The sequence below is a fragment of the Salmo salar genome, chromosome 09 (genome assembly GCF_965601325.2).
Source record: "Salmo salar chromosome 09, fSalSal1, whole genome shotgun sequence".
Taxonomy (NCBI): domain Eukaryota; kingdom Metazoa; phylum Chordata; class Actinopteri; order Salmoniformes; family Salmonidae; genus Salmo; species Salmo salar.
Window position 1 is genome coordinate 125,998,764 of NC_138299.1, and position 14,310 is coordinate 126,013,073.

Sequence of the window (14,310 nt, forward strand, 5' to 3'; positions counted from 1 at the left end):
GAGGTTTTCAGATATTTCCCTGGCCTCCCCACTACCACAGCTGTTCATATCTAACAGTCAGAGTATATGAAGCTCAAGCCAGGCTAATAGTCTGGATAGAAACATCAGTCACTCAGTCAATACCATTGGGTCTGGTTGATTCTGGTTCAACTTGATTCTTGTTCCATCAAGTTGAAATGGAAATAGAAGAGAACCGCATACTAACCAAGAACTGCATTGTTCTTGTTTGATAATCAAGTGCAACTTAGAGTCTGGTGGTCCAATCAATCCTGCTTAAGCAGTGTTTATGCAGTCTTTCTTTACAGATTGCTGCCCTGGCTTTCTCATGTCTTATTCTGAGAATTGGAAAACATTAGTTTAGCTATTTTATTTGCCCACTGGGTAAAAAAAGGTATGTTTTTGCTGTTGCGTAAATATTGCAGTGCATGTTTGTTCGCATGAAATTTTAAAAATGCTTACATCGTAACGCAACAGCGGTCCCTTACCTTGCTCAACACGTAAGCACAAACCAAACACAAAAAGCAAAACAGTTTGATAGGCATGGGATATTCAATTAAACCTAAAGTGAAGGAAAGGAATGCTTCCATCAGTAACATGGGTTCAATACTGTAAGCACAAACCGTTTGAAAGAAATGTGATATTCAATTGAACGAAACCTTCAACAGAGGAAGGGAGTGTAAAAGATGGCTTTCAAAGTGGTACCAATAGAATGGGTGTGAAAACTGAGGTCCCCCCTCATTGCATTGATCCCAAGCCTTCTAAGCTATTACCATTATAGTGGCAAGACAGTCTATCAATCAGACTCTAAATTGAATAAAAGGACCTTGATCCCATTGCTTGTTTAGTCCAAGTGGCTGTAAAGTAAAGGGGTCCAAAGGGCTCATCTCTGGAGAGACAAGTTAATAGTCTTGCCCTCCCATCACAGCCTGTACTTTACCTAATCCAACATTATTTTACAGAACGGAGAGCAATCAAGGAATATTGATTACCTGCTCTGATTGCTGGTTTGAGTGCCAGCTTCCACGTTCTTAGTGCTTTTAGCTGTAGATGAATTGAGCCAAAGGGCCAGGTGAGCCTTGCTTCAATCAAGACATGCTACCCGATGTTGTAGGTGGAACTGCGTTAGAGCTCTCAAATCCACAAGCGGCTCCAGGCATTATAGCAACCTATTGTGGACATTGCATTGGCTGCACAGAGTTGCGTAGTAAGAAATCCCACACAGCCGTGTTTACAAATTCAAATACTGGAATGTGTGATGTAATCTACATCTCAATTGGACTGATAGAAATCCTCATTATTTAGCTTAATGTTTTATTTATTTATTTGAGTGTTGTTTTTTTCTATATATCCTACACTTTCTCGGTCTGAACTTCTAACGCGAGTGGGACGGGTGTGGCTTCGTGACAATGAAACATGAGCATCCGCTCATCGATTTGACAGCTCTAACGCAGTTACACCTCCAACATATCGGGCACGATCCACAGCTAAGGCAACTGTGTGTCATCAATTGACAAAATGCTATAACATATGATGTGGTTAGCTGATACTTAAAATGCCTAACCAGGGGTTGTAAGATCTGTCAGGCATCAGAAACATCCAAGCAGTGGAACGACTATCGTCTAAATAAAAGCAATGATCTGCGGAACTGATTAAATCTAGAAGATGGTTTGTGATAGGTCTTTTCATTTCTGTCTTATCAACAGTGATAGGAATCTACAGAGTATCTTCTGAACACACCTTTTCTCTAGTTTCCACTTGAGCTGGGTTGGATGGAGGATTGTCTGTTAGAGTGGCAATTTACGATAATTTCACAGATGTTCACATTGACCAATAAGATTACATGACGATTAGCTTATTTAAATATAGATTCACTCGATATTCAGTCAATATTCTCAAGTACATCTTTCAAAGGGTTATAGCCTCAGTTCAACTTGGATTGTACTTCGTTTGTAAGGTGCCCTCCTGATGTTATTGACATATTTTCCATAGGTTATTAAGATAATTGATCCTAATGGTCAATGCTAAAGGTAACTGTTTGCTTGTCTAGGGAAATAGCTGTAATTCTACGAAGTCCTTCTCCAGAAAGAACTTTAAGCCATACAGATAAGGGGTGAACTAAAGCTCTGCTCTATAGAAAGTCCCATGAGGAATTGGCTGCACGACTGAGAGCTCAAGAGAGAAGGAAGGATTGTTAAACCCAAGTTCATATAAAAAGGAAAGGTCACTGCCAAGAGTCTCTCCTCCAGCCAGCTGTTGTCTTCTCCTCTCTTTGTTTTCTTATCATCTCGTTCCGTTTTATAAGGCACTAAATCATGATATGTGTTGAATACAAATTGAATCTAGGGTTTTTGGCACACCATCCTGAACGATGCGGATGATCGCCAAGGTAAAAGTACATATTGCCCTGAACTGGCAGTAAATTTATTTGAGTTCACTTGAGATAAGAATTATAGCTTGAAGAACTTCTAAAAAGCAACAATTTTTCACAAGTTGAAGTTCTGCTCTTTGGGCGCCAATGCATTTCTCTATGCTGGGGCTTTGGTTGGCTTGTTAGAGATTCTGCCACTACCTTTTCCCTTCCTATTGTTTTCTCCTTTCAACACAAACACCAATTATTTGTTTGTATGATTTATGAGTCTCTGCCCTTGTGGAAACCTCTCTGCCCTCCAATGGAACATCTCTAAAGAAAAAAAACTACATTTGAATTCATCAGGGATTTGCCCTCAAGTAGAGCTTAATCTGGCCAGCAGGAACTACCTCCAAATGTTTCTCCACGTCCACAGAAAGCCTTGCTCCAAAGGGTCTTCAATGAGCATTAGTCTATTTGATATCCTCTCTTTCCTTTGAAAGTTCAGAGAGAGCTTTAGTTTAGATCATGGAGTGCTGCTGGCTATGATTATGTTGGTGGAGCAACAGCTCCAGAATTCCTGCCAGAAGTGCACAATGAAAGGGGTCGAGGCACCAACTGCGCGGTGGCTCTGTGCACTGCAGTATCCTGTTAAAAGTGTGCCATCTCTTTCAGCTCTGCAGTGGCAGCCTGAGAGACGCCCGCCGCTGCAGAGGAAACCCACCCCGAGGTCTCTGATTAAACATGTTGGCATCGCTTCTGTGTTTGTTATTATGAGGAAACTGGCAAAATCCAGAGTTTGTTCGTATTAAGTGAAATACAAATTTGTCATAGTGGTAACTCACATTGACACCATGAAGAATTCAAAGGGACTAGGATCAATGAGTCACATAGGTTTAGGAATATTGAAAGTAAGCAACAATAAGTATATGCTTACAAAAACAGACAAACTAACAATGAGTCAGATCACAAGGATCTACTTCCCTGTAACAATATTGTTCTAATGACAGAATCTGTTAAGAGGATTTTCTAATTAACATTTTGATTAATTGCGTCTTTTCCCATTTCAATGCTGCCTTACTCAAGCAGACTCCCAATGACGGTGTTCAAGAGAGTACTCATGTTTGTGTGTGTTATGTCCTTTGGGCTTGTCAAAAAAGAGTGTAGGCTTATGCATAAACACTTTCCTTCCCTATGACCTTAGCGGTCCCAATTCTGAAGACGCCCACTAAATTGATGGTTGCCTCTCCTTTAAAGCCCTTGAATGGACAAGATTGCCGGGCTGTCATTCTCACTGTTTCCGGCGGTAACAGATTGCCTCTTTGGGTCAAGGTTTGGGAAGGCGCCCATCAGCCAGTCATGAGCTTGTTTGAGGTGATGTTATTACATTTCAGAGGTGTCACAACATTCCGGAGATTGTTCTGTCTCCTGTGAGAAGTTCCTAGTACAACAGTCTTGTTGCACACCAAGGAAAGTAATTGGCAGCTAGTGCTAAAAGCAGAAGTCAATGCTGCGAGCGCTTTCCGGTGATTATGTTTTAATGATTCAAATTACGGAAACGTAATTGCCTCGAAAACAATTAGGCCTGTGACATCAGTGGTCCAAATGTCATATCTGAAAGTGTCAGGGTGCCGTGGGTGAAGAAACAGAAGGAGCGATCCACAGAGGTCAGTTGGTATGGTAGTAGAGTCATTTAATAAGCTCTGGTGTTACAGGTGTACAATGAAGTATAAACATCTCTGTTTTAACTGGATGTAATTTTATACTGCACTACGATTTTTTATTGATTTGACTATGGAGTACGTAAAAGTGTGGTGCTCTACTTGATAGCAGACTAACCCAAAGACTTCTGTTTCGACTGATCGTATAAGAAAAGGACTTTCAGAAAAGGAAACATAACCAAAACTAAAGAACAGATATATCTTTATGTATAACATTTTGTAGGAAGGCCAACGTTCCTGGCATGATATACCTGCATTTTTTTAATGTTATTAACATTTTACATGAATAGCATGTATACTGAACCAAAATATAAATGCAAAATGCAACAATTTCAAAGATTTTACTGAGTTACAGTTCATTTGAGGAAATCAGTCAATTGCAATAAATTCATTAGGCCCTAAATCTATGGATTTCACATAACTGGGAATACGAATATGCATCTGTTGGTCACAGATACCTTAAAAAAAGAAACGGGCCTCACAATGTGCCTCAGGATCTCATCACAGTATTTCTGGGCATTCAAATTGCCATCAATAAAATGCATTTATGTTTGTTGTCCATAGCTTATGCCTGCCCATACCATAACTCCACTGCCACCATGGGGCACTCTGTTCACAATGGTGATATCAGCAAACGGCTCACCCCCACGACGGCATACACGTGGTCTGTGGTTTTGAGGCCGATTGGAAGTACTGCCAAATTCTCTAAGACGACATTGGTCAAGAAATGTACATTCAATTCTCTGGCTCTGGTGGACATTCCTGCAGTCAGCATGCCAATTGCACGCTCCCTCAAAACTTGTGACATGTCGTATTGTGTTGTGTGACAAAACTGCACATTTTAGGGTGGCATTTTATTGTCCCCAGCACAAGGTGCACCTATGTAATGGGCATGTAATGGGCATGTTGTTTAATCAGCTTCTTGATATGCCACATCTGTCAGGTGGATGGATTATTTTAGCAAAGAAAAAATCCTCATTAACAGGGATGTAAATTCATTTGTTCACAAATAAGCTTTTTGTGTGTATGGAACATTTCTGGGATCTTTTATTTCAGCTCATGAAACATGGGACCAACACTTTACATGTTGCATTTATATTTTTCTTCAGTGTATTTTGAGACATTTCACAATACAGGTATGAGACATTTTGGCTGGGAACACCTGTTGTTTTCGTCCTCTCTCTTTCAACTGGCTAATTTCAGGCATGGTACCTTGAAATAGTTGTACGTGCGTGCATGTGCCAGGCAGAGTGCGATAGTGAGAATCTTAATTGGCTACCAAGCGAATTCTGTTCCATTTTCTGTGTGTCTATCCCTCTCTCTGCAACCATATTCAGCTAAAGATGAGTCATGGCTAGATTAAAAGGCTGTGGCTTGACAGTAAACACATTGATCAGGACATCTATGACACTGGAGGTGCAGCTGGGTTTCTTTATGTCTCTCTGAGGTAAACCATTCTGGGTTCTTTGACCATCGCTACCTCCCTGGTTGTTTTGGCTCGTCAGGAATCCAGGAAAAGCCTGAAGCTAAATGTCAGGTTATATTATCACATGGATACAACAAGCTTCTTCTAATTATGTTGTAGTTTCTCATGCTTCTAAAGCTTTGAAGTTTTATTATCAAAGTTGAAACGAAGGTCAATGTATTTGCGCAATACATTTTCTATCCGTTTTTCACTTTTTTTAGGATCACTAAGTCTGTGGTATGATAAACTTAGTCGAGATAGGATTATGTTGACGAGTTTGGAGAGAAAAAATATTGAAAATAATTTGAAGTGTGAAAATGCTCAAATAAAATAATTAAGGAAAGAAATGCGTACTTTCTTCTCTCAGCCCGTAGATGAAATCATTGACGTGTTACTTGAAAAGCAAAATAAATATTTCGGTAGAAGATAAAGCTACAGTTGTTCCCACCATCTAACCACGGAACGGCAAAGTATTTCTCTATGCTACGTGTGCAAGATCAACTTTACACAATCCCTTGTACATCGCTGTAGAATCCTGGGCAGCCAGGGAAAGAGTTTTTCAAAGAACTGCCCTTTCAAATACTGTTCCTTGAAGGTTGACCCATGACTAAGATTACAATCCTTGCTGGGAGCTATAGCCACTATGTTGAAATGGTTAAGACTCTTGATTCATTTGACTCATGAACCGCCTAGACTATTTCTGTTTAGAACGCGACAGGGTTATCTGTCTGGGAGCTGTTTCCTCTCAAACAAATTTTTATCTTTGCGACTGGCCTGGTGTGGATTAATGCTCAGGTCCTCATTCAGCCAATCAGAGCATTGATATTTCCAGCCCGCTCCTTTGCGAAAAAGCTATTGAATTCCATGTCACTTCAATCTTTCCCGTATCGAAAACACATCTTCACTTTCTGTGGCCATTTGACTCACGCAATAACTCTGTACGGCTTCATTTAATGTTGTTTGACAATAAAATATCTATGTTGTCAGATGTCATTAAAGTGACAGGCTGTGCTGGCCAAGGAGAGGGAATCTCGATGAGTGTATAAAGCATCAGCTAAGGGACGTTACATGGTCACTATCAGTCTAAAAACAGACCTTTTGGGGGGAGGACAAATCTAGAGGAGCACTGACGTATTGATTAATCCTCTGTCATATCTGACAACATATAGAACATGTTTTCCCTGTTGTCACATATGAAACAGCATGGCAACTACAAGTTTGAGTCACCTTGACAGCAACACGGCTTATTTTAGGTGACATGTGAGAATGCTATAGAACATATTTATTATACCTGAGAATGGTATATGGACATATGCAGTATATGTGCATTTTAAAGCATTGAGCTACTCGTTCAACTTTTACAATAATATGGATTTCTGTTTCTGTATTACTCTCTATGTATTTTGCCCCATTCCTCATTTACAAGTCATTGATAATTCGTTTCTAGCAAAGATATGCGTATACAACACCTCGCCTCCATCCACCCACAGTTTTGAAATTCCCAATGATGTATGTATGCCCACTGTTTTTGCTGACCAATTAGAAAATGGAGTGCACCTCGCTTTCTTAATTTGTTAGAACAGTTTTATCTGAGTTAAACGTTATTCTGTTTTATTTGTTTAGGTACAGAGTAAATCAGAATTGAGAGGTAGAAGGCCGATTAAACATTACATTCAGATGAAAAACGTTCGGCTTTCTTTTAACATCAATCAAAGTCATGCATCCTGTTTCAGTTCATTTCATCTTTTGGTGGATAATGGATTGGGTTGAGCTACAGAAACTGTTTTCCCTTTGAAGTTGCTTCTCAACTTTCCTTTTCACTTGTTGAACTAACATGGCAATACTTTTGCATTCAAACTTTTGCATTCATCTATACTGAAAAATTGACATGTAGCCTATGCCACAGCGACAAACGTATTGTAAAGACTTATGTTCATGCCGCAGCCGTTTGCGTAATGTCTTGCGGCAAGACCTTTCCTGTTGTTGATAATTGCTCATGTTGACATTTGCCATTTTGCCTCACATAATAAAGTAGTATTTGCATATTTCATAAACCATGCACTTCATTCACTGTAATACTACATTGTGGTTGCAATTCTTGCCAAAAAATCCATTACACAGTTCTTAGGAAGACTCAAACCCTACCATAGAAAATGCTTCTACTTACATTAGAATCATTCATATCTGCCACTTTCTCTTACAGTTCCGGCAAACATTTACAAAGTTTCAGAAGACATCACAGCGAACGAAGGCAGCAACGTGACATTGAGTTGTCTAGCCAATGGGAGGCCAGATCCATCAATCACCTGGCGACTGCTCAATCCATCAGGTAAGAGCCAATAAGCACCCAGCAACATTTCATACTTATCAAAGGGCAGCATTTCATCATCGTTGCTTATTGCTATATCTGTGGTCTCAGACATGCAGGGGAGGGATGAGGTTGGGAGAGGGTTCTTGTGTTTAAAATCAAACATGTGGTATTCGTCCTCGTTGCTCCATGTTTTAGGATGATTTTATTTGTAACCCTCCAGTCAATTCTTTAGGTTAGGTTTATTTCAGTTATAGAGGATGCTTATTATTGCTGAGAGAGAGAGAGAGAAAGCGAGAGAGAAAGATGGTAGACCAGAAGAGAGGGCGATGAATGATGTCCCGTTGCTTAATGTTGTCGTCTCCCTGTGGATGTGGTCAACACGGTTGGTTTGCCTTGGTCTCCGAAGGTGCTAATCATCTCATTGAGTTGTGCATGCTCGAGGAACACCTGTAAATGACTGAGGCACACTTGCAGCTTCTCACTCTCCCCCCTTCATTCAGGCACAGAACTGGATGATCTACCAATGCAATGGATTTCAAGTGAAAGCCCTCTAACGATTGCGATAATTAAACCAATATGTTGTTGTGATTGCTCTAAATCGAACCATTACAACCAATTATCACAATAATTATATTTTCCAATACTCCATTTTGAAATGTTAATGTTTTGCTGTCAAACTGCCACTCAAACCTTTGTGGGAGTCCCTCTTAAAAGGGCAACACGGGATTAGTGCTTCCATTTTTGGACTTTAAGTGTAATGAAGTATTGCCAGTGATTCTTTAACAATATAACTTATAAATGCCTTAGTATAACTGTTGGAACCTTTTAGAACACAAAATATATGCTTTTTTTACTACATTGTTTGTAAACAATGTATTTGTAAGCAAACACTGTATAGCTTCAAAACATGGTTAAAACTATCATTTTGATCTCATCGATGGTCTGTCCTTGCATCAATAGCTCTATGATTTTGACAGTGGTTACATTTTTCCAGCCCAATCCCTCAGCTGTTTACCACAACAAGTGGCGGGGTGAAACTGGTTTTTTTTTTTTTTGAATCCCGGATTGCCCCTTTAAATGCTCAATGAACGTTAACGTCTAACAATTTGAATAATGCACAACAAAGAGCAGTGCATTTTCATGCGACCGCATTAGTATTCCACCATAAAGGTGTGCATTTGATAGGTAACAGAATGCTGCCTGGAGGTGTCTACATCGATTAGTGTTCTACTTTGTTCAACAAGGTCGGCTGAGGTGGGATATTCAGAGGTTCCTCACTCATTTTTAGCTGTCGTATTGTTGCCTGATCGTTTGTTACCAAGCAGATAATTGGTTTATAATTGGAATGTTTGCTTCTAAGCAGATGCAATGGAAGGGTAGATGGAGAAATGAAAAAAACGCAGGAGACCCCCCCCCTTTTCCATCAGAGTCACGATTGATATTATTCTTTCTGACTTGTCAGAGGAGTGCCTCTTCGTTATTCTAGCAGAGTATAACAGAGAGCACAACGTTTCGTAACATGACTTAAAATGATGGATGAAAGAACTGCCATTTTCTATTTCAGCTTTCCCTGCACGGTCTGGGATCGCCACTATTCGCTTTCCAGAGTTCCTGACAGAAACCATGACATTAGTCTGTTGTCTCCCTCCCAAATTCTAGCCCTTCACCTATTTTTCCCTTGTGAAAAGATGCAGATACAGGGAAAATGCAGGCCTAGCAATATTATGTACTGTCTATTCAGATATTTGAGAGATTTCCACGTTTTACACACATTAGGATTAGAAGGAAGGCAGTGTCAGCTATTGCATTTTATGCCAATAGTTGTATTCATTGAGGACGTGGGATGTTGTTGTCCCTGATATTGACTGGTAAGCAGAACATTGCTGGACTGTCTGTCTGTTTGTGGGGATGAGATCAATAGAGCAAGGCACACAGCGTCTGTTTGTTCTGGGCCTGTGCTCTGCCTCAGTGTGTCTCCTCCCCACCAGTGTTTATTTCTAAGGTGTAACTGTAAAGGTCACAGGCGGGAGCGGAGGGCACCACACTGAGAATGCTGCGACAAAAGTTGAATTCTTGGTCAAGCAAGGAATCTTTCAGTGCAAGCTTCCCGGACCACCAAAATAGAAGTCAGACAAGTATGAAATATACATGCCCTTTGGTGCTCCTCATATTACACGCTTTGGGCTATGGGAAGCCACTCACAGACATCGGTGGTAAATGGCTTTTTGAGGGAAAAATAGACCGGGGGGGGGGGTCTATGTTTAAGTATGCAAATAAGAATAAGAGATCTCATTAAATGTGTGATCACTCACATCATTGGATAATTCAAGAGCCGAGCACGGTTAATTAATGTTAAAATATGCATTTGAAGTTCCCACCCCTGACATAATGCCTTTTGGCACTAATTTAATGCTGCAGGGGTATAGCCTGGATCATCCTCCGCTCTACTGATGAGAACTCACACACCTGGACAAGCAGGGATGATGGCTTGCCCCTCCCAACATCCAGACGTATTCTTGCACATGCAATTGTGCCAAATTGGCTTGCATCTTGTGGTGTACTTTGCTGAGGGAAAATGTACTTGATACGATTGGGATGTGTTGTTGTCTCATCTCACTATCTTAAGATGAATGCACTAATTGTAAGTCGCTCTTGATAAGAGTGTCTGCTAAATGACTAAAATGTGAAAATGTTACACACTAGTAAACATCTGGTCAAACCACTTAACCATATGCTCAGACAGGGGTGTTAAAATCAGATTAGATTAAGATTTCTTCTTAAACAACATCCTAGCCATTAAATATTTAACAGTGTCCGCCCCCCCCCCCCCCCCCCCCCCCATACTACTCTGAAACCAGCCATGCTCCAGGATGGACTGGCCATAGGACAATTCTGGCAAATACCATACATTTTTTTTAAATGATGGGGGACTCAATAGGGAAAAAAGGGCCGGTGTGGGGGACTCAATGGGGAAAAAAGGGCCGGTGTGGGGGACTCAATAGGGAAAAAAGGGCCGGTGTGGGGGACTCAATAGGGAAAAAAGGGCCGGTGTGGGGGACTCAATGGGGAAAAAAGGGCCGGTGTGGGGGACTCAATGGGGAAAAAAGGGCCGGTGTGGGGGACTCAATGGGGAAAAAAGGGCCGGTGTGGGGGACTCAATGGGGAAAAAAGGGCCGGTGTGGGGGACTCAATGGGGAAAAAAGGGCCGGTGTGGGGGACTCAATGGGGAAAAAAGGGCCGGTGTGGGGAACTCAATGGGGAAAAAAGGGCCGGTGTGGGGGACTCAATGGGGAAAAAAGGGCCGGTGTTAGAGATGCCCGGGCATATTTCTGGTCCCAGTCTGTCCCTGCCATTCTCTATACTATGAGTGACTTGGACTAGGTCTCAATAATACACCACTCATCCCTGTCCACCACAGCTCAGCATGCTACACACTCCAGAGTCCCCACCTCTGTCAGCCCTGAGATTGAAGTAGAGCACTTCCCAGAACTAGGCTCACAATCCCAAGTTCCCTGACTTGCATGTTCATGGAGGGCTCACTGCTCCCCACTGCTCCTCCGTGCAGGAAACAGGCAGTGCCTTGCTGACATTCTTCAGGCTGTCCCTGAGAAGGCTGTGACCTGTGAGATGTGACAGGCCCTTGTCAGGGTGGCTCAGGTTCAGCCCTGGCAGCGGGTGTGAAACATGTAGAGGGCTGCTCGTAGAAGGGGATTAAGTGCTCCCCCCAGGGATCACAGAGAGAGAGCTCCGCATCTGGCACTGCAGCTGATCCCAGACCTGTCCACGGTCACTGGAGGTTTAACCCCTCCACACACACACCACACACACACCATGCGCACCACCCAGCCACACTGAGTAAGAAGAGCCACACTTGTTGTTGTGTGACTCTCACCCATCATCACTCACAGCTCCCCTCCAGGCCTTTGTGACCACAACGTGGTGCATCATGGGATGTTCTAAGGGTGATGTAACCGGAGTATAACCTGAGTGTCCTTGTCCCAAGGCAATGCTATTTGACCAATCCATAAAGAATCAGGAAATGAGAAGCCATGCTGGAATAACGTGCGGTCTATTATTCAATAAAATTGATTTGTTTATCTGATGCGCTGATCAGCATGATACGGCAAGCCTGCACAAATGGGAATGGTATTTGTAAAATGGTTTTGAAGTTTATCAAAGAGTGGTCTTTCGCTGAGGTGAAAATGTTTCCCTGAAGACCTCCGTATATGTAAGCATGTGGTTGTTTTCATTGTGGTTGGCCCTCTAGCTGCTGATATGACCAAAAGAATGAGAAAGGTGGGTGGTGATTTAGCTCAGTCATTTGCTCATTATCTTCCCACTAAGAGTCTTAAAGAACAGGCTGGGCTAATTATATATTGACCCCTCATCATCTAAATCAGACAATGGCCCGACAAAAAGATTGTCTCCATGTGTTTGAGAAAGATAAAGCCGAGCCTTTTCCATTTGGAAGCACTTAGAAAGTTGTGTAGACAAAATAAAATAAATGTTGCAGAGCCATTTGTGCCGTTCTCCCGAAGTTCTCCCAAAATCAACTGCTTAACATAAATTAGTATTCACAAAATAAATGTAACATTTCGCACAGTGGTAAATGATGCTCATGAATAATGCATGGACATGCAAATCAGCATTTAGTTCCCAACTGCAGTTGTGTCGCTACGTGATGCTGAGTCTCTCCTCACTGATGGTTTGTGCTTTGCTCTCTATAGTGTCTCAAATCTGCCTTCTAGTTCCCTTACGAAAGGTCTTTCCAAAATACTGGCTTGCCAACAGACGCGTACACTTGAACTACCCCATTCAAGGAAAAATGTCATCAGAAATATAAGGGCTCTTTTGGCTAGGTAGGCATTCTGTGCTGCAGTACGAGGCTCAAACGTGAGTGGAATTTTGGTGATTCCATGCTAATGTGACCAGGATTAGAGTTGACCTACGCAGTCCCATCTGATTCATTCTGAGATGAGTTATATGCTGCTGCTGGCTCTCAGCTCCCTCCTGGCACAGTGTGTGTGTGTGTGTGTGTGTGTGTGTGTGTGTGTGTGTGTGTGTGTGTGTGTGTGTGTGTGTGTGTGTGTGTGTGTGTGTGTGTGTGTGTGTGTGTGTGTGTGTGTGTGTGTGTGTGTGTGTGTGTGTGTGAGAGAGAGAGTAGTGGGGAGGTGGTAGTGGGTTGGGAGCACAGGAGGTTGGTGGCAACTTAATTGGGGAGGAAAGCTCATAGTAATGGCTGGAATAAATGGGATGGTATCCAACACAAGGATGTGCTTGATACTATTCCATTCACACCATTCCAGACATTATTAGTAGCTGTCTCCCCTCAGCAGCCCCCTGTAGTTGGAAGCCCTCTCCGTCACTGTTGTGGTTAGCCTTCACCATAATGTAGTTGCTTTCCCAAGAATTTAAGGAAATACAATTGTTGAAACAAGCCCAAAGTAACACAGTTCAATGCAAATAACTTTTCACCACACATTTATGAGTGTGAGGCTCACAGACCACTGCACTGTTATGTTGCTCCCAAATCCTGGTACTAGATGGCCCTAGGGTTGTGCACCTTTTATTCAGAACTAGAATATGTTGGAAAATAATTATATTCATTGTCTTTCAGTGTTGCTGGCGCACAGTCAACACAATAAATTATAACATGGCACCGGCAAAATTGAGCTTTTCATCAAAGTAGAATTTTCAGTGCCATTTTCATAGTGAAGTTTTTAAGTTCCGTTTTCATAATAAACACTGTTCATTATAAATGGTTGAAGAATAAAGAGTTTATTTAATTGTCATAGCTTATCATGCGTTTGCAGCTTAGCAACATAGGCCCTACATCTATCTATCTAAAGTACATCCGGGCTCAAAGCAAGCTGGAGGAGTGTGCTGCTGCCGAATGCCATGACTTGGACCTTAAACTTTCACCTGTAGTCACAATAAGCTGATGTGAAGGGGGGTGTTTGGCAATGCTAGGCAGAGCTAGCCACTCAACAGGATGGTTTTGGACAGTTCTCCTAGGGGTCTCTGTCTGCGTCAAGTGAAGATCATCGGCTTTGTTTTCAACTGAATGAGCCCAGGACTTTAGGGGGAGAATGGTAGAGAACACCTATTCATGTCTTACACCCAGTCAGACCAGGATACAGGCATAGACACACTCTCTAACACTCTTGCACACACACACACACACACACACACACACACACACACACACACACACACACACACACACACACACACACACACACACACACACACAGACACATCGATCTTCCATTTTCTACAGTTCACATACAAAAACACACACACACCCACACAAACTATTTATGTCTGTGATTTGGAATTCCTCTCTTTCTTTACTCTCTCTCTCTCTCATTCATCTCTTTTTTCACACAACTCAAACTGATTTATTGCTCTGACAATCTATGTGAAATAAGAAGTTATGTGAAGTAAGAAATGTGCACTCCATTCT

The 14,310-nt window shown here is 41.9% G+C and overlaps 1 protein-coding gene across 2 annotated transcripts in view; it reads left to right on the forward strand.

The window, feature by feature from the left end:
* The window catches only part of LOC106612642 (limbic system-associated membrane protein), a 510,786-nt gene that overhangs the window by 478,363 nt on the left and 18,113 nt on the right, over positions 1-14,310 (forward strand). For both annotated transcript variants that reach the window (XM_014213995.3, XM_014213994.3), the window contains one exon: positions 7,737-7,862. In XM_014213995.3, coding sequence (XP_014069470.1) covers positions 7,737-7,862 — 126 coding nt within the window. The remainder of the gene's footprint in view (positions 1-7,736; positions 7,863-14,310) is intronic.